The following is a 19,896-nucleotide window of genomic DNA, read 5'->3' on the forward strand; positions in this document are numbered from 1 at the left end:
CTCAGAGGTTATTAACGCTGAGACTGAATGCCTCGATTTTCTACTCAAAGCATCAGCGACTACATTCGCACGGCCTTCGTGATAGGAAATCTCCAAATCATAATCACTGATAAGTACTAACCAACGTCGTTGGCGCAAATTCAACTCGGATTGAGTGAATAAAAATTGCAAGCTTTTATGATCCGTAAAGACCTTGCATTTGACACCATAAAGATAATGTCGCCAAATTTTCAATGCGAAAACCACAGCCGCTAACTCCAAGTCATGTGTTGGATAATTCACCTCATGAGTCCTTAGTTGACGCGAAGCATACGCCACCACTTTCCTATCTTGCATTAAAACACAACCTAATCCATGTTTGGAAGCGTCACTGTAGACAGAGTACTCCAAAGATGGATCAGGTAAGGTCAACACAGGGGCTGTAGTTAACTTCTCCTTCAACAACTGAAATGCCCTCTCGCACTCTTCTGTCCATTCGAACTTCTTTTCCTTCTTCATCAAGGCTGTCACTGAATGAGTGATGCGAGAAAAGTCCTTCACAAAACGACGATAGTATCCTGCTAATCCCAAGAAACTCCGGATATCTGTAACATTCCGAGGTGTAGACCAATCCCGAACTGCTGCTACTTTTGCTGGATCAACGGAAATTCCTTCCTTAGAAACAATGTGACCCAGAAAAGCCACTTGCTCTAACCAAAATTCACACTTCGAAAACTTAGCATACAACTGATTCTCTCGCAAAATCTGCAAGACTATCCTTAAATGCTCTCGATGTTCTTCTTGGTTCTTGGAATATACCAAAATATCATCAATAAACACCACCACACACTTATCGAGGTACGCGTTAAAAACCCGATTCATCAACCCCATAAATGCTGCAGGTGCGTTGGTCAACCCAAAAGGCATCACAGTAAATTCGAAGTGTTCGTATCTGGTTCTAAAAGCTGATTTACTAATATCCTCCTCCTTGATACGTAACTGATGATACCCGGACCGCAGATCAATCTTAGAAAAGACTCCTGCCCCTTACAACTGATCAAAAAGATCATCGATCCGTGGTAATGGGTACTTATTCTTAACAGTGAACTTATTAAGTTCTCTGTAATCAATACAGAGACGCATCGTTCCGTCCTTTTTCCTTACAAACAACACTGGGGCTCCCTAAGGCGACACACTGGGTCTTATATAACCCTTTTCTAACAACTCCTCCAATTGGACCCTCAATTCTTCCATCTCCTTTGGGGCCATTCGGTAAGGAGCTTTTGAAATTGGCCCTGTCCCAGGGATTAAGTCAATCGAGAAGTCCACGTCCCTTCTTGGCGGCATACCAGGAAATTCTTCTGGAAAAACATCTCTAAAATCACAGACCACTGGAATGTTCTCAAGCTGCAACTCCCGCTCCCCTACCTTACTTATACTACATAGAAACCACGGTTGCCTTTGCTTGATTAACTTCCTGACCTTCAATGATGATACGATTTTTATCCTCGGTCCCTTAGGAAAACTCCTATATTTAACATTCTCCCCCCTAGGTCCACTTAAAGTTACTGACTGTTCTTCACAATCTATCATCGCTTTATATCTACTTAGCCAATCCATCCCAAGTATTACATTTAAATCATCCATTTCTAGAGAAAATAAATCACTTGGAAATTTTACTTTCTCTATCTTAACCGGCACTTCACGGAACAACATATTACAATGAAAAATCTCCCCGGAAGGAGTAGAGACTGAAAAAGAGGTTTCCTCGGGGTTCTCCAATTCTAAGTCCTTAACTCTAGACTTTGAAACAAACGAGCACGATGCACCAGAATCAAAAAGTACTTTAACGGATTTTGTATTAATACAGAACGTACCTATGACCACATCCGACGCCTGCGCTGCCTCCCTCGAGTTAACTGCTGAAAGCCTGCCGTCGTTTTGGGTAGAAGTAGTAACACCTCCTTGATTACCACGTTGGCTTGAAAAGAAATTCTCGTTTCTAGCATTTCCCGGTCGTTGCTGAACACCGGAGTTATTTCCCGGAAACCTAGGATTTGAGGCACCTCCCAAGTTTCGGCCAAAACTTCCACCATTGTGATTCCCCCTTCCAGCTTCATTACTACTCCGTCCGTTAGTAAGTCTTTGTTGTTGGAAACCTCTATGATTTCCCCCTTGCAACTCTTGTTGTCCTATGTGAGTATAACACTCGTACATTCTATGGCCCGGCTTACCACAGTAAGAACAGTCCACTAACGCACCCCGGCAGTCCCTTCCTGGGTGATTCTTTTGGCATCTCCTACAGTTGAAGATTCTTTCCTTCCTATTGCGATCATACAAAGGCTTCTGCATTCTAGCCTCTAGTCTCGAATTTCCCCCATTCTTACTGTTTTGACCATAATGGAAACCTTTCTCCTGAAAGCCTCCAAACGGTTTGTGCTTCTTAAATTGATTTGGACTTGATTACTCGCATTCGTATCATTCTGAAACACGGGTTCTTTTCTCTTTTCTCCGCTATGGGCCAACTTCTCTTTTTCCTTCCTGATAACATTTCCAATCTGCGCAGCTCTCTTGTATAGCTGGTCTAACGTATCATATCTATCAGTCTCAATGTGTTTTTGGATCTCATACGATAGACCAAACTCAAAACGCTGTATTTTCTTTCCCTCAGTTGGGACATCCTCAGGGCAAAACTTCAAGTATTCCATAAATTTCTGATAATATTCATCTACCGTTAGGTTTACCATTTCGAACCTAGCAAACTCATTTGATTTGTCCTTCCTAACATGAGGCGGATAAAATTGGTCCCTTAACGCCCCCTTAAATCCTTCCCAGCTTAAGTCACCGTCGTTTTCTAATATCAACCTCATCTTACTATGCGTCCACCAATAGTCAGCGTCTTCCACTAGGAAAAACGCGGCTTGGTCAACCATAAGCTCAGCAGGACATCTCACCACACTAAAAAGCTTGTCAAATTCTCTCAGCTAGTTTTCCAACATAGAAGGTTCACCTTTTCCACTATAAGTCGAGGGTTTACTATGGGCTATTCTCTTACTAATTGACGAAGCCTTTTCCTCCAAGGATTTCGGTCTCGGATTTCTTGCGCCAGCTAGGGCCTTAACTAGGTTTCGAAGCACGCGATCAGAGTTTCCTCTTGGCACGGACCTTTTCAAAAAGGGTGGCATGATGGCAGGTATACTGCATTAGGTTAAACAAGGTATGTAAATACATTTCTACAGCGTTTGTGGTTAAGGAAAATTTATTCTATTATTGTTTAAAAACAAACAAGGTAGTAGCCCTAAAGGTAAAAAGGTTGAACAATGAGTCTATAATCAAATCTATTCATTTTTCCATAAATACAATACTGAATCGATTCTACTTACTAATGTTTAGACTTTTAAAACAAAATTCAAATTCAAAACAATAATATGATATAGTTCCAATCTAAAAAGAATACTTGGGTATAAATTCCCACATAATCATTGTTCAAGTACTACAAAAGTCCGAGATAACCAACCAATTAATAGTTCACAATTTATTCTACTAAGGAACTAGACATACGAACTCGTACACATGCATAATCAAATAAAGTAAAAACAATCAGGCAAATAAAGGCGACGCATCCAGACGGTCCTGATCCTCCATGTATTGATCAGGGTCAAAATCAGCATCACTAGAGTCATCGCTAGACGCGCTATCGGAATCAGAAGGGGTTCCTACAGATAAGGAATCACTCATAGTAAGTCGCGCTACGGAATCAGAAAGCTCTATAATTTTTGGCTCAGGTGGTTCCTCCTCCCACATCATTATCTCACTTTCTTCCTCACTCATGAGATCCTCTCGCCTCACCGGCCAACCCCCTAGAATAACTACTCCGCTATCATTATCACTCAAAATTTCATCTCTATCAGCTAGTTCCCCCTCCTCATCAGCATTATATCCATCCCCTAAGTTATCCTCATCAGGCTCTTCTACCACTCCTAAGGAATCCTCCTCCATAAATTCTCCCTGCTCCTCATCAGAATTTTCTTTGAAATCCTCCTCAAATTCTTCTTCTGGGTCCTCATCGGGGTCCTCCTCTTCTGGATCCTCCTCGGGATCCTTCTCGAAATCCAACTCGTCGAAGATTATTAGTGACACTGAGTTTGGGTTTACTACGGGAACATCCTCCTCATTATTATCTCTCCTTGCCCTACTAGACTCTGGAACGTCAACTCCGTCCCGACCCTCAGTTTGCACTGCTCTTACCCTTCTGTCAATCTCTAGGTGAAACTGGTCACTCCTCTCTTTCAGTGCAATCATCTCCTCTTCCATTATTCTTTCATACACTTGTTTGGACCATTTGTAGATCATTTCCATTCGTCGGGTGTAATCCAAATCACTTTCCCCCTCTTTCTATCCCAAATTCCCAGAGCCTCTATTTCTGCCCAGGCTGGGGCATTAACTAAAGCTCTCAAGGGTTCCTCTCGGGTATTAATTCCCTCCTCGGCCGGTCTTTTTCCTTTATCCATGAAAGAAAGTAATAATCGAACTTTCTGACTCACAAAGAAAGAAAACAAGACAATTAATTTCTGAGATAAGACAAAGATAGATAATTCAGAGCATCAGAGATATAAACACAGAAATCCTATCATGCACACATCAAAGTTATCCATGACATCATGCTTGAAGACACCAAGCACAACACATCATATCCCCTTAATGTCTACCCCTTTTCTCTCGTCAATTTTTTTTTTCTACGTTAGGTTAGGAAAAAGGTTTGGACTTAAAATGGTTTTAATTGCCCTAAAAGTTGAAGTCTCATGATCTAACCTACTAACAAAATAAATAATAATAAAAAAAAAATACTCTTCTAAAAAGAATAATAATAATAATATTACTAGCAAATCATTTAATATATTGGAAAAAAAATATCAGGGTGTTACACCTTTACGGTTTTGGTTTCGTTAAGGGGTCGAAAATTCTAGGGTGTTACAACCTGGTTGGGTCGTAGCAGGTCTAATTGATCTCGGTAGAATCCTAAACCGCTGCCGGTGTGCTTGCGTGTCGGGCGTGCAAAATTCCACCTCGAACTGTATGCAACATCTGGTTCGGGTTGCGGTGGAGGAGCAGTATCACCACGACCAACGGTTCTGTAATTAGTATATAATTCAACTACACCGGATTAGAGTTAAATGTTAATTTTATTACCTGTAATATTACTATTGGCCCCGCAATCTCCTTGACATTCTTTTAGGCAGCACTACATAGTCTCCTATATAGGTATCCAAGGGCTGCTGAGCCCCAGCTATACTCGCCGATGCGCTCCCATCTGTCGTCAAGTAAGGTTAAGTACAGGAGTTGTATTTGGTTGTTTGTTTTATCGACAAACAACACAGATCCTATCAAGCATTAGGTGGTTGCCACTCCGGCTCTTCCATGGTTGCTAAAATACAAGCGTGTCTATCAGAAATAACGCATAAACCCATCCTCTGTGTGGCATACTTATGAATACAAGCCATGAACCAGAACCATGCACTTATATTCTCCTTCTCTACCAAGGCAAAGGCCAATGGAAAGATTCCCTTATCACCATCTTAGGCAATGGCAGTCAATAAGGTATGACGATATTTACCATACAAGTGTGTGCCGTCAATGGCGATAAGAGGTTTACAATAATTGAAGCCTTCGATGCAAGGTTTAAAGGCCCAAAAGACACGTTGGAAGGTCCTAATATTAGGTCTCACGTATACACCCGTGTCATTATCCTCCTTAAAATACCACTCAAGTGCTAACCCCGGGTTGGAAATTTGCAAAGCTTCTAAAAAGCGTGGAAGGAGTGAGAAAGAACCTTCCCAGGTCCCGTAAATGGACAACAACGCTTGTTTCTTTGCACACCACGCTCTGTTATAATTCACATCCACACCAAAACGATCTTTAACCATCTGCCGTACGACAGATACCTTAATGGATGGGTCTTTAGCAACACAATTTCTAATAAAATTGTTAATGACAGAAGATGTCAGGTGAATGTATCCAGGCGAAACAATGTCACTACCCAATACACAAGAACCATGCTTACCCTTATAGGTAACAATACGCCATGAAGATAAATAAGAATCAAACGTAGCCCTAAGTTTCCACGTACAACCCCGCTTGCACTTCAAGGTAAGGACAGTTTGGTTCGAGGTCTCCGTTCTGTACTCTACATTTCTACGAATATGATACACTCTGATAGCTTCCAACAACGATTCCTTGCTATAAAACATCATACTCTTCTCAAACTCTCCCTCTTCGGTGTATGTGGTATCACAAGCCCAAGTCCTCCATGAGTTGTCCTCCTCATACTCGTCTAAAGGTGGACAGAGGGCATAAGGTGTAGGAGGAATGATTGTAGGAATGTTGCCTAGGGTCATGTCATTTGCTAGCGTATCCTCATCGACATCCACATCGTCCTCAGAATGATCGTCAATGAGTTCATTACTCTCATTTCCATCATCCCAAGGTCCCATCTCAGCACTTTCTCCTAAGTTAACCATTGAATCAATTGGAACTTGATTCGTAGGAGGTTGAGAAAAAACACAAGATGTGGATGAAACGGCGAGATGTTCAGTTTCCTGAGTTAATATAGGCATAGGGGTAGGAGTAGGATTAGAAGCAACTATATTCCCTAATGGTACTTCTTCTACGTATAACTCCAAAGATGGAATTTGGGTGGACTTTGAATGCTCCCACATCGCATCTATAGCCTCATCATCCTCAACAGGAAAGGCAATCAAATCTCCACTCATGTCATATTTAAAGCTTATATTTACGGTATTTCTAGTAGGGTCCAATCCAATCTTAGAACATATAAAACGTCTAAAGTGGTTCAAATCCATGTTCGAATTGCAAGCAAACAACTTAAACCAACATAATGAACTTTGCCACTATTTTCTCAAATAGAACCATTCCAAAAACATACTATAGTCACTCGAAATGATGCCATTTTCTACATTAATACTAAGAAAATCAACATCAACATCAACATCAACTCATGCCCATACAAGTACATTATATTCATTTGATTATAATCTTTTTTGGTCTAAAATTATTCAAATCCATAATGTAATTAAGTTCATACATATATAATACACATAAAATCCAAATAATAAATCACTTCATAAGTTCATATATAATATTTCCAATACCAACATCAACATCAACATTTCTAATAATATCATCAACATTGAATTCAACTAATTCAACAACATTACTTCACAATCCAACATAAAGCTATAAAAACAATTAAAAATTACCTTCAATATTTATGGATGATTAAGAATAGTCTTGATTTAACAACTAGAAACCTACATTTGAAAAAATAAACAAATTTGGTTAAAACCCTAAAAAACTACATATACACCAAAAAAACACAAAAACAATTTACCTTTGAGCAAGCTAGAGTATCCCACACTAATTTTGAAGTGCCAAATTGAAAGAGGAATGCAAGAATTGATGGAATGAATCAATGGTTTTAGAGGGAGAATGTCGAATGAAGTTAGGGTTTTGTAAAATGGGTAAAATGCGTAAAACAGAAACTGACCTGGGTTTTTGTAGAGCAGGTCTGTTCGCAGTTAGTAACTTCGAACAGCAAATAAGACAAACTAGCTGTTCGCAGTTATTAACTGCGAACAACTATTTTGTCTTATTTGTTGTTCGCAGTTAGTAACTGCGAACAGCTCCAAACCATAGGTTTGGGGTTTTCACGCTTACTTTTGAAAATAGTATGATTCTTAGCTTATTTGTTTAATTTTTTTTTGGCTTAAGTATTTCAAATTTTCACAAAAGATAGGGATAAAGTTAATTTTTCAGGAAGTTTTGTATGAGACCGACTCACCGTAAAACGGGCCCCATACAAGCAATTCAAAGTTAAACTTACACAATAGTTAACTAAATGAAAACTGTTTTTTCAGTAAATATTAAGAAATTTAAAAATATATCAGTCCATATTAAGCCGTCTCATAGGATAAGACGGTCTTAATAAAGAATTTTTCATAATTTTTTGTCAAAAATACTAAAATAAGTAATAAGTAATTTAAAATTTTAACTAATATATAAAACAAATAAATTGAAACAAAGTTAAACATACAACATGAATTTTTTGTATGCTAACACATTGTTTTAGTATATAGACTTTTTATTTTGAGCTCATTTCAGTTCTAACTAAAAGACAATATCTCATAAAAGTAGTTAAACATTTATTTTGCGAAGGAAAAAACAAAATCCAATCCACATAGATGCTCATCTCATCGTCCAATGTCGATGGGCCCACATATGTAAAACATTTGATGGGGGTGTTCATTAGCGGGTATCTTTTAAACGGCCCGTCCCGACCCAATTAATGTGGGTATCCGAATAAGTCTGGTCGGGACATCGGGTACCCAACTTTATGCTTCATATTCAAAAACTTTTTTCTCATTTTAATCTTTTTCAAACTGATTTGTACTGTTCACAAGTTAAATGAATGAAAATGTAAAGATTGAAACGGGCTTCTGGTTAGTGGTTACTGGTTTGCTATCAAATGAAGGCATCAAGCACTCAATTATAGTCTACCCCAAAGACAAACAAACAAAAGAACAATTATTATTGTCCATCAAAATAGAGTAATGCTACACCCGAAATGTAACGTATCACGAAAACAAACAAGAAAGATTATACATTTCAATTTAACCTTCTGCAATTTAAATCTTGTCAACAAACAACTCTTAATTAATCAAATAACCCAGGGTATTTGTTTTTAGGTTCTAAAACCTGAAAAGTGACGAGGTACACACTACACAGCCTTTGAAAACACTAAAAGAGGGTGTTTTTTTTTTTTTTTTTTTCGGGTCACCAGGTACCCGCTTCAATTAAAATTTCGGCCCATGATTTGACCTGGTTAACAAGGGTCGGGTACCGTAGTTTACAAATTTTTTAGAAATTAACCCATCATTTATATTGCGGGTCGACGAGTCGAATCAAGCGGATCGAATTTTTTTTGAAGAACCCTAGTGTCTACCCACCATTAAAATCTAACAGCATGAGTCCGGTAGTCAAGAAATGGTGACACCGGATTTGTGTTAGATTCTAAATTGGCATTTTTTTTTTCTTTCATAAAAAAAATATTTGGTGATTAGTTTTTTTAATTTTTTTGGTGGTTTTTAGTTTTGGACTTAAGAATTTTTTGTTTGTTAAAAATATTTAGTAAAAGATTTTTAACCTAATTGATTTAAGTTTGTTTTTGAGTCAAAATAAAAAAGATAGTCATAATAATTTGTTCATTCACTTTTGACTTTAGACTTTTAACCTACTTTTTCATTAATAAAGAGTCAATAACTAACAAATTATAGTAAATTTTATCAAATATATCTTTAACAATTGGCCTAAACAAATAACTTAAGCAACTTTCGTATCGGTCGATATTTTGATTTGGTTAAAATAGCCACTAAATTAAGCCAACAACTTCAACTATAAGTTATTTAACAAACATATTCAAAATTTTCTCTATTTTTATTTTTATAGTCTTTATGCCCACAACTTCCAAACCACAAATAGTAGTTTCCAGTTTTCTTTTGTTTTTTCCAAATAAACAATTGTTTCTAAAAATTCATTTAGCAAAGTAAGTGAAATCAATTTTGGTATATTCTTGTTAAAAATGTTTTATATGGACTTGATATGTGAACCAGTCATAAAAGGTATAAAAATAGTATGTTTTTTCACTTAATAAGTCCAAATAAATACAATTATAGAAATTTATCGGTATACTTAGCTTGATACAAATTAAAATATTATGAACTAAATTCATACGAGATTTTTAATAAATAAAACACTATACCAGATGATATGATACAAAAATTTATTATTTCTTTTTTTGTAAATTTTTACCAAACAAATGTCAACGACAACATCTATTTATTTTTTTTTATCACCCAAATGTTGACTACTCAAATTTCTTTTACCAACCCCAAAATGTATAAATATTGCATACAATGATACAAAGAAACTCAATAAAAAGGGAGGGAAATAGGCTACAAGCCTACACATTTACAACAATATTTTTCCATCGAACATGCCATCACCCTGAATGTATACAACCTAACATTTGTTAATTAACCAATAAGAACGCTATTATTTTCGATTGATCATTAGTAGCAAATATCATCTGCAAATACTCATAATACGAGTACACGTGGTAATAAGTAAATTTAATAATATATTCACTACAATCTAAAACCAAAGAAACATAAATCTTTAGCCCCATCAGATAAAGGAGATTATATTTTTCAATCAACTAAAGAATTGAAATAGGTACATCAATAGATCATAGTGTAATCTGTATACATATCTATCAGTAATATTATTGGTACAAGGCCATCTGATCATCTAAAACAAATGAGGCCTCTAAAGGGGAAGAATGTGTAATTCCCCTTTAAACAAGCCAACAAATTCAGGAGGACTGTAATATCATCTAACAATTTGGTACTCTTACTGCTAATTTGCCATTCACAGACATCTATTTCCGACACCGGAGTTTCTTCTATCCAAGCAATGTCTATCCTTTGCAACCATCGAAAATTCTGAGTAAAGACGAGGAAATTGTTGCAAAAGCATCACAACGATTAGCTGCTGGCATTTATACTGACCTGAAGTTAAGACCTTGATGTCCGAAGAGATGATGTACGGATGTAAAGGTCTGTTCATTTGGAGTTATCTTAGTCATCGATTATAAACTAATTTCACTAAAATCTACCTAAAGCCGACAGCTGCGCAAAAAGGATTTCATTCCACGCATCAGGAATCCCCGGCAAACACCAATGCAAGCAATCTTGTCCGGTTGACTCTCGTGGTTTAACAGTGTACCTTGATATATGAGCTTCATCTCTAAGCTCGGAAAGAGATGTAATGTCCAATAACTTCACGTTTGTCCCTTTTACGGCCATGGCAGCCATTTGATCACCACTCCCCTCTTTGACAGCTTCTTTCCCCTTGGAAAGTGGATTGATATTGTCACAAGTCCCGCCAGTATTCCAATCTCCATTGAAGAAATGTCGGGGAGACAAAGAACGGTAAAAAGCCCTCAATTTCGGATGAGTTGGGAGCTTAGAATCCATCCAATTTACTATTTGGTGGATTGTGAAATTCTTTGCCTCTACCACGTTCTTGTTCGGGTTGGGTACACCACCCACGTGCATTACCCAATGATTTCCATCGAACTTGCCCCTATTCCAGTGGTGCCCTGTGTTCAAAACTACAACATTGAATCTATCAAGGAAGTGTCTAAGGAAAGCTGGAGGTCGATCAAGATGCATCGCAATTTCAGAATTACGATTAGATGAGAGAGGCTGCAAGTCACAAAGACAAGCAGACCAGTAAAAAAGGATGGTTGTATTTGTGCGGGTGAAACGGTATGCCCATCCATCAGGACGTTTAGCACCACGAGCTCTGACAAGACCATATTCCCGACCCACATCAATGACATCAAGCCTTTCTCTACCACCGGATGCCATGCACATCAAAGACTGGAACTGCTGTCTGCCAAGCGAATCCCCTATAAAAGCCAAAGTTTTATTCCGCATCCTGGAGTGCAGAGTTGAACAAATTCAGTACACCATAGTTTGAAGTCTTTGGGTTCAAGTAAATAACCAATCTCATGTACCAACTTTTTTTTTAACATATTGCCTAGAAAACTAGAAAAGATTTGAGACAACTAAACATCAATCTCTAATGGAGTCAAAAAAAGTCTTGCAATGCACATCTAGAAGTTGACCATACTTCATCAATTATCACTGGTTCCCTTTATACTGTCCCCAACCCAAAGAAAAGGAAATCACAATGTATTAATCTTTTAGAGTCGAGAACTAAAGTGCATGGAAGGTTCAAAAAGATTGATACCTTCTCAAAAATTTCTTTCCGCCAAATTCTTCAATTTCACAATCTTTTGGTTGCCAACGGAACTTTTCATATGAAAAATCAGTACGGTCCATCAATCTACATGCCCACATCTCTGACAGCCATTGCAAGCAACGACCTCCCGAATAAAAAGGCCGGTTATCATCCGCAATCCATTTCCCTTTAGAATAATCACAGTCTGGTGTATGAACACAAGAATAGGTAAGAAAAAAAATCAAAAAATATTGGATGTGAAATACAAACCAGAGGATACTAAAGCAAATTTATCCCACTATTCTCCTCCTGATAGCTTATTTTCTCATTGTACACTTCCCTTCACAGTACTTTAGAGAAATAAGATCAAATAAGGTGGGAGTTTAAAAGAACAAAGTTTTGCCTACGGGAATAAGGATCAAACTGTTAAGAATCTAACGAACAAATCAAACTCACGATCATAATTTAATTCAGGATATCTATCTATAATTTTGATTCTATTTTCTGGTTTTTAGCCAAAGCCATAATCAAATGAAGCCATAAGTAACACTTACTATCCTTTGAATGGCCAAAAGAACATTTAGAATATGATCAAATGGACACAATGAAGATTATATTTGAAAGTGAGATACTGATATCACATTATGGCTTATTGTGAAGACCTTGCTCAAGATGAATAGCAAATAGTAATGATCAAGAGTTTATATTCTATATTCTCTCAAAAAGAGTTCATATTCTTTGATCATGTCCAAGTATTACCGGGAAAAATTAAATAAGATGGGAGCAGAAATAAATTAAAAAAACATTATGTCATACTTTTCTTGTCTACTCGATATGAGCTTTCATTCAGAGAGACCGCTGGCACAAACGAAATCAAAACTTTATCCTCTAATAGTTTTCCGTCCTCTGCACAACAAAATGAATACAGATTAGATCCTTTGAAAGATAATATTGACATCAAACAAGATCAAATATCACTGCTTAAAGCAAAAAAAAAAAAGGGAAAAGATTGTCCTCCTAAAACAATAATAATACAAAAAAAAAGATTGTGACTACCTTAAAACAAAAAAAGGGAAAAGATTGCAAGTCATTAGCTCTCTATTCAACACGGCGCTTATTGAATATCACAAATCATGCACCAAAACAAAGTCACAAATGTTTGAAGCCAATAAACAGAGGAAGATAAAATATCTCCTTCTGAAAACAAAAGTTAAACACAACTTCTTTCGGACAAAAAGGTAACCGAAATATAATTTAACAGAGCATGGAGTCTTGAAGAGTGGTGGATCTAGGAACACAAATTGTCATGTATAATAAAGTTTTAAAATAGAATCAGACCCTACCTAATACACATTGGAACATAAACATCAACTTAAAGGTTATAGAATCACTCCCTATAATAAGAAATATCAAGTACGAGAAAAACAAAAAATGTAACTTATAGGTGCAAAATTTAAAAATCAAATATAGCAAAAATTGACAAAATTAATTTAGATTTTCGGTTTCGAAGTTTGAAACCCAGACATCTTACGGCTTAGAGAACTAACTAACTAAGTTACCATCAATTTAACTTTTTAATTCAATGTAAAGGTATGTCATTCATGCTGGAGCAAAGAGGTCAATGCAATGACTTGTAATATTCCAATTCTAAACTCTGATGTTATGGAAGCCGGAAAAAACATGTTATAGGTCCATAATGTGCCAACTGTCAGATGTCCACACCAAATTCAAGATTTATCAAAGGTTCTAAAGGTAGAAAAAAGCTCATGTAATATAAGTATGAGTTGTATCCTTCGAAATTATACAGTAAAATCTCCACTTAGATTTATTGTCTGTATGCTGCGCATAATTTTCCAACTGTTGAGCTGTATGAGATGAACAGTTGTGCGCAGTATAAGTTCATAACCTCTGTTTCAATAGACCGCAAAGAATTTTCCCAGTCAAATCTTGTCTAAACATTTTTTATCATGATTAAATTTCTAAAATTTATATGAAAAAAAAGAGAAGAAAAAGGAAAGAAAATCACAAAATGATAAAACAAAAAGCACATTAAACTTTTAAGTTTTAGGTACTTCCATCTAGGTCACGGAAACTTCAACATAGTATGTCAAGGAAAGCTATTACTTTTAAATCAGATTCCAATTAAAAGGATGATTAAGTTACTTTAACTCTTAACATAAGCCATTATACAACCATAAAAACAAAGACAACCACATTTCCTCCTAAGATGTACAAAATGATATTGGCTCATACAACAATGTCAAAGCTTAAAATTCAAAACCTTGACACATAATATAATTTGAATTATAACTTTTTCAAAAGAACAATGAAGAACATGAAAATCATAGCTTTACTGCCAAAACCATCTTAAAAAAGAGCACAAGAAATTTGAAATGTTCGCATGTGCAATGGACACTTATTTAGTATGTCCCTGATGTCAAAAAAATACCTTCATTGCTTTTTTCGTTATAACCCTCCTCATGTTTATCTGATGTCTCATTGTTTGCTGAATCAGACAAGTTATTGGCATCCACCTGCTTTGAATTTGATGAACTGTTCTTATCAAGGGATCCCGTGAATATATCTGAGCAATAAGGACAAATAAAATGAAATTAACCATAGACAATAACATGAAGGCACTTTCGTCTGAAAACTAAAGATGTAGCTATAAAACCACCCCAACATTTCATAGAAACTAATAATTTTGAAATACTAAAAAGCCAAAGTACTATTCTGGTACAGATAACAATAAAAGTGCTTTTATTTTAGAAAATATCAAAAAAAAATTCCAGATTAGGAAGAATCCTAACTTTATGAACTACAAGATTGCGATGAAGTTAAAGAGCACAAAGGATGCATAGGCATTATGAATAGTTTGTGATATTTAAGCAACACAAACATTGAAAAGCAACATCATTTACTATGTCTAATTTTCTATAGCTTAATGTAAGAGTGTATTATCCTAATATGATAGCTACATTGGAGCACAAGCATCTTAAGCATGCATTTGAAAAGTAGCCCTACACAGATTATGCAACCCAAGTTTAATGTAAAGTGCAACTGTCTATTTGGGACAAATTGACCCGACTTGGACTTGATCTAACAGTTACTCATAACAATAAATCAACCGAATTGAAATGTTATTTGAGAAAATGACAAACCCCAAAAAAGACAACCCAATCCAAAACCTGATTGCCAAACCCGAATTGGTGCCTCACCCCCTATTGTCAAAGAACTTCAAGCCAAACACAAGTTTATATCTACACAACGTGCAGGGAAATAAAGGTCTGAGCTTTGAAGGTCTAAAAGCCACAAGAGATCGGTTTAGACAACAATTATTGAATCAAAATGAATTTTTCAGCCGGTTACATCATAACGGATTTTGAGCTTACTGAACCAAAAAGCCTGTCACATAACCTGTGATTTAAAAATCATGGAGTAACAATCATTACAGGTTGTTATTCTAAAATAGCAGTCATTATTATCTTTTTTTTGAAGTGCATTAGGTTCTAAAAGGTCTATTATGATTTATGAGCTTTAATTAAAATATATGTTATTGAAAACTTGAATAACTATGATAATGGAATTTTTCCCAAGTTACCAATTCACATTATGATGTCCACAAAATAAATAGTAACACTGTGAAGTGTTGCATCCACGACATCGCAACCATTTCCACAATCACGACGACATCCGTGACTTTAACTATGAGTCTTTCAATCAAGTTAGCATGTCAAGTTAATAATATATAAATGATATTCATATTTGACAATGTTCCAACCAAATATTTTAAAAACATTTCATTCTAAATGTTCCAGATCAACTATGCACTCACATACCATGTAGAAAGGACTTCATCATTCCTATTTCTATTCTCTACTTAAAAATGTGAAGTGTAGCACAATAAAAATGCAACCTGGTGATAAAAAAGATACTATGACGGACAAGTTCGGCAACAAGCAATGCAACATGAGTAGGTAAATGGTGCATTTGAAAAATCATAACTGTCTATTTAGACAAGCGGATGGTATTTGCAAATTTCAGCTTACAGTTAGTTATAAACATCCCTATAGAAATCGACCACCAAATGGAAAGCAATTGGACCCAACTACAATCACTTTACTACTACAGACAATACAATGAACAAACACAATAGCAATTTGACAATGAAAGCAAATACACCAACGATGTTGTGAAGCAATCCAAAACGTGCTACTCTAGTAATAAATGCTCCAAGGGATTTCATCACACACAAAGCAATGTTTATTAAACAGAAATAAGCCATCTTGGACAATATATTTAGGACTACTTATCTTGTTCAAAACGCTTGCTCTCAATGCACCAAGTAAAGTCAAATTTAAATGAAAAATCCACAAATTGTGTACAAGGTCACCACTCACGTCCACACACAGATTGATAGCTTCCACATACAAACAGAATCACGCAACATAAAGAACATGGAAAACTTTTGAAAATTAGCAGAAACAAACCTGAAGAAACTTTAAGGTATTGGCTCTGGGGAAAGATCGAACCAAGAGAAGGCGCTTTATCCCATCCCCATAAAAGAAAGGAAGTACAAACCAATGTAATGAGGACGAAAGAGAGCTTTGTAACCTTCAGTCCCAAAACACTCCCCTTCATCCTCTCGTCTTGTCACCTCACCCTTGCCAATATGGAAATCGACTCACCAACTTATTTACATCACCCAGCTGAATACACCAACAAAAAAGTATTCCCAATTATAATCATACTTAAGTAAATCCATTCAAACTAGACCATATATAGAATGTGTCAAAGAAATCAACTGCAGCAAGTGTGTATAAAATAGAATACCCAGTTCATCAACATCAATTTTCATTCCAACTGTTGACTAATTCAAGTCAAAATTACTTATCAGCATAGCAGAATAACTTCCGAGTCTATAACTACAAATTAAAGTAATCACAAATTTGACATTCATCATTTAAACTTCCCATTAAAACATATATATTCTTTATAAGGTAAACTTATTTATTGTAATTTTTTTGTCTCTTATCTATCTTAGCAATTTGGTCACGAAATACAATCGCCTGATTAGAAATAGGGTTTTAAAATACGAAATCCTAATGTTCCACTAACCACCAGCAAATTAACAAGAAAAGAACGGAAAACCAAAGAATAATGAATTGAATATTATAGCTATGTGCCTATGTACGATGATTCAAAAATGCGGATCTAACGATTCAAAAAATCATACAATACTATTCCAATTAAAACATTGCTAACGACAACGATCAATGATCGATTAACATTGAATTTGATTACTAAAATCAAAGTAAAAGTAGTAGAGATGGGGAAAGAAAGATACCTAGGTGCAAATTGCAAAGGATTGAGTGTATGATCACTCGATGGAAGTGGGCAGATAGAAAGAGAGGGAAAAAAGTGAAATACAGGTAATGATGTTAGGATTTTGGGGGAGCAAAGAAGAAATTCGGGTTTAAGAGAGAAAGACAGAGAACCGACTGTATGGTTTGTGAATTGTGAATTGTGAATTGTGATGTTGAGACTTCCATTAATTTTGCTTGAAAAAGGTGCAAAGATTCAATACTCATAACATAATTGTGTGTACATTGAAATAATTATTATCTTTTTTAATTGAAAGTCAAAATTAAATATCACTTAGGCATTTTCTTTTCTCAATTTATCTTGTAATCGAAAATATTTCAACACTTGAGAATTGAAAATCCAAAATCATGGTTTAGATTTTTCTTTCATTCTTATTGGGCACGACTTTGATTCTGATCGACTATAATGATTAGTTCTCCTTGCACGTAGGATTTTACTCCTGAATTAAAAAAAACTTAAGACCGTTAGCTTTTGAGTTTTTTCTCTTTAATTTTATGTTCTACTTAAACACTGATCTATCTTTGTCCCTCTAGTTTTGCTATATTTTCCTTTTGTATTGTTGTCTAATGAGTTTTGCTTCCTTTTTGGGTTGTAACTCAAGCTTTTTTTTAATTTTTAATATAAATTTGACTTTTTATCTCATCTGTCCATTTCTCACTTTCCTACAAAATATTTATTTTTTTTTATATTGCCTTAGGTTGTTCATAAATTATACTTGTAAAAAGTAATGAAAGTGGGAGAGTAATGTAAAAGTTGTTCAAAATTGAATATCAAACATTAGTATCAAATAGTAACACATACTTACTCTGTTTTTTTAGTTGCACCCAAGGACAATTTGACACTATTTGTTAATGTCACTTAATTTACATATTGTTGTTAATTTATAGGTTAAAGCATAGTCATATGGGATTTTGTTAGAATCGTCTCAATGTGCATTTTATTGATTTTCAATTTCTATAGCTTTTCAATGTGTATAATTAGAGATATTAACGATTGAATTAGTAGATTGAGGCGTGTGAAACTCTCCTTGGGTGCAAGTAAAAAAACAGAGGAAGTATCAAATTAAAAAATGTGACTTTGGTTTCAGTTTGAAATCATCAATATTTATATCATAATACCATACTATAAATAAAAAATCATACGTTACTAAATGACAAATGATAATCTTATAGGGCTTTAACACATGTAGCAATATTATTGATTCTCCAAATCCTACGTGACAATCTAATGTAAAAGCTACTGAGACTAGTTTAACGAAATGGGAAACCCGAATGGATAACCTTAAACGAAAAGAGACGTGTTCGGTTTAGTAATAGATATGATACGGTAAGAAGACGCTATATATGTAATAAAATGTGTTATAGACAAATTTTGGTTTATGAAGAGTAGAAAACAATAATCAAAGATTACTCACTTAAGATTATCAAAGAGAAATGGATATCCAAGTAAAGAACTATCACTTAAACTTGCTAAGCTGAAAATTGAAATATTAACTCAAGAAACACCCACTCAAATTAAGATTACAAATTAACATTACTTGCTCATTACCTTGGATGCTTCTTCTTTGAACATTTGTTTCAGAGTTTTGGATTTTTTTTTTCAACTTCTATGTGAACAAGTAATAATCAAGATAGTTATGGCTTGCAACAACCATAATGTCGAAATAAACACCCTAAACAACCATGAAAGTCTTGCAACAACTATATTGTTGAAATAATGAGTAAATGGCCGTATTTGATCGACTTTCCTAACTTAAAACGGGAAGATAATTAGGAAAAAAAAATAATTCATCAACCTAATCCCTTTGAAAAAATAAAGAAGAACATTTGGAAATATTCCCTTCAATTAATTTTTCAATCAATTAAAGTTATGCCCTCAATTAACTCCTTCAATGTAGGAGAAGTTCCTTACAAAAATAAGCAAATTGAAAAATATGTGCTTTTTAAATAAAATACCATAATTTCTTATGAGTATTGAAAGAATCAATGCACCAACTCTTAAGTATGAGTTATACAAGTAATTCCAAGGGACTTATAAAAAGCCATGCAATTGGAATGGACTAGGTAAGTATCTTGATCAATGACTTCTATTAAGATTTTTTTTGTTGACTAAGACTTTGACCATAATTTTGACTATATTCACTTTGACTTTGAGTAATCCACATGAAAATGAACTCAAAATGAACCATTTTTAGTTTTTCTCATAGAACCAAAGTATAAAAGAAATTTATCATTAAAAATAAAAAAAGTAATCATGATGATGTTCATCACAATCTTACTTTCAGGCTTTGAACTTATAATCTGCAAATAAAAATCAAAAATTGACATATTTATAAGTGATAACATAACATGTAATAATATCTTAATTAGTACATTAATACTATATAAATTAGATTTATCAGTTTTATTTCAGCCCATTAACCCTGATATTACAATAAAGTTTTGTGAAAAGTTGTGCTTAATTCTCCTTCATGACAGTAATAAGTAGTAAAATACATTCTTAAATACTACGTGGACTTCTACCTTAAAAAATATGTAATATGGGTTAATGCAATTACACTTTTAAATTTAATTTACACTTAAATGTAATTTCATAGTAGAATTTTAATGTATTGCACAATACTTTTATACTTTTACTAGATAGATACCC

At 35.0% G+C, this 19,896-nt stretch overlaps 1 protein-coding gene across 1 annotated transcript; it reads right to left on the minus strand.

The window, feature by feature from the left end:
* Positions 1–10,096: 10,096 nt before the first annotated feature.
* LOC130824084 (protein trichome birefringence-like 14) lies at positions 10,097–17,451 on the minus strand. The gene is made up of 6 exons (XM_057688967.1): positions 17,210–17,451; positions 16,353–16,571; positions 14,312–14,446; positions 12,679–12,768; positions 11,872–12,067; positions 10,097–11,556 (listed from the first exon to the last, which is right to left on the minus strand). The coding sequence occupies exons 2-6, from the start codon at positions 16,501–16,503 to the stop codon at positions 10,719–10,721; spliced, it is 1,410 nt and encodes a 469-aa protein (XP_057544950.1). The 5' UTR covers positions 16,504–16,571; positions 17,210–17,451; the 3' UTR covers positions 10,097–10,718.
* Between the last annotated feature and the right edge of the window lie 2,445 nt (positions 17,452–19,896).

This window comes from Amaranthus tricolor, chromosome 9 (genome assembly GCF_026212465.1).
Source record: "Amaranthus tricolor cultivar Red isolate AtriRed21 chromosome 9, ASM2621246v1, whole genome shotgun sequence".
In the NCBI taxonomy this organism is placed as follows: Eukaryota; Viridiplantae; Streptophyta; class Magnoliopsida; order Caryophyllales; family Amaranthaceae; genus Amaranthus; species Amaranthus tricolor.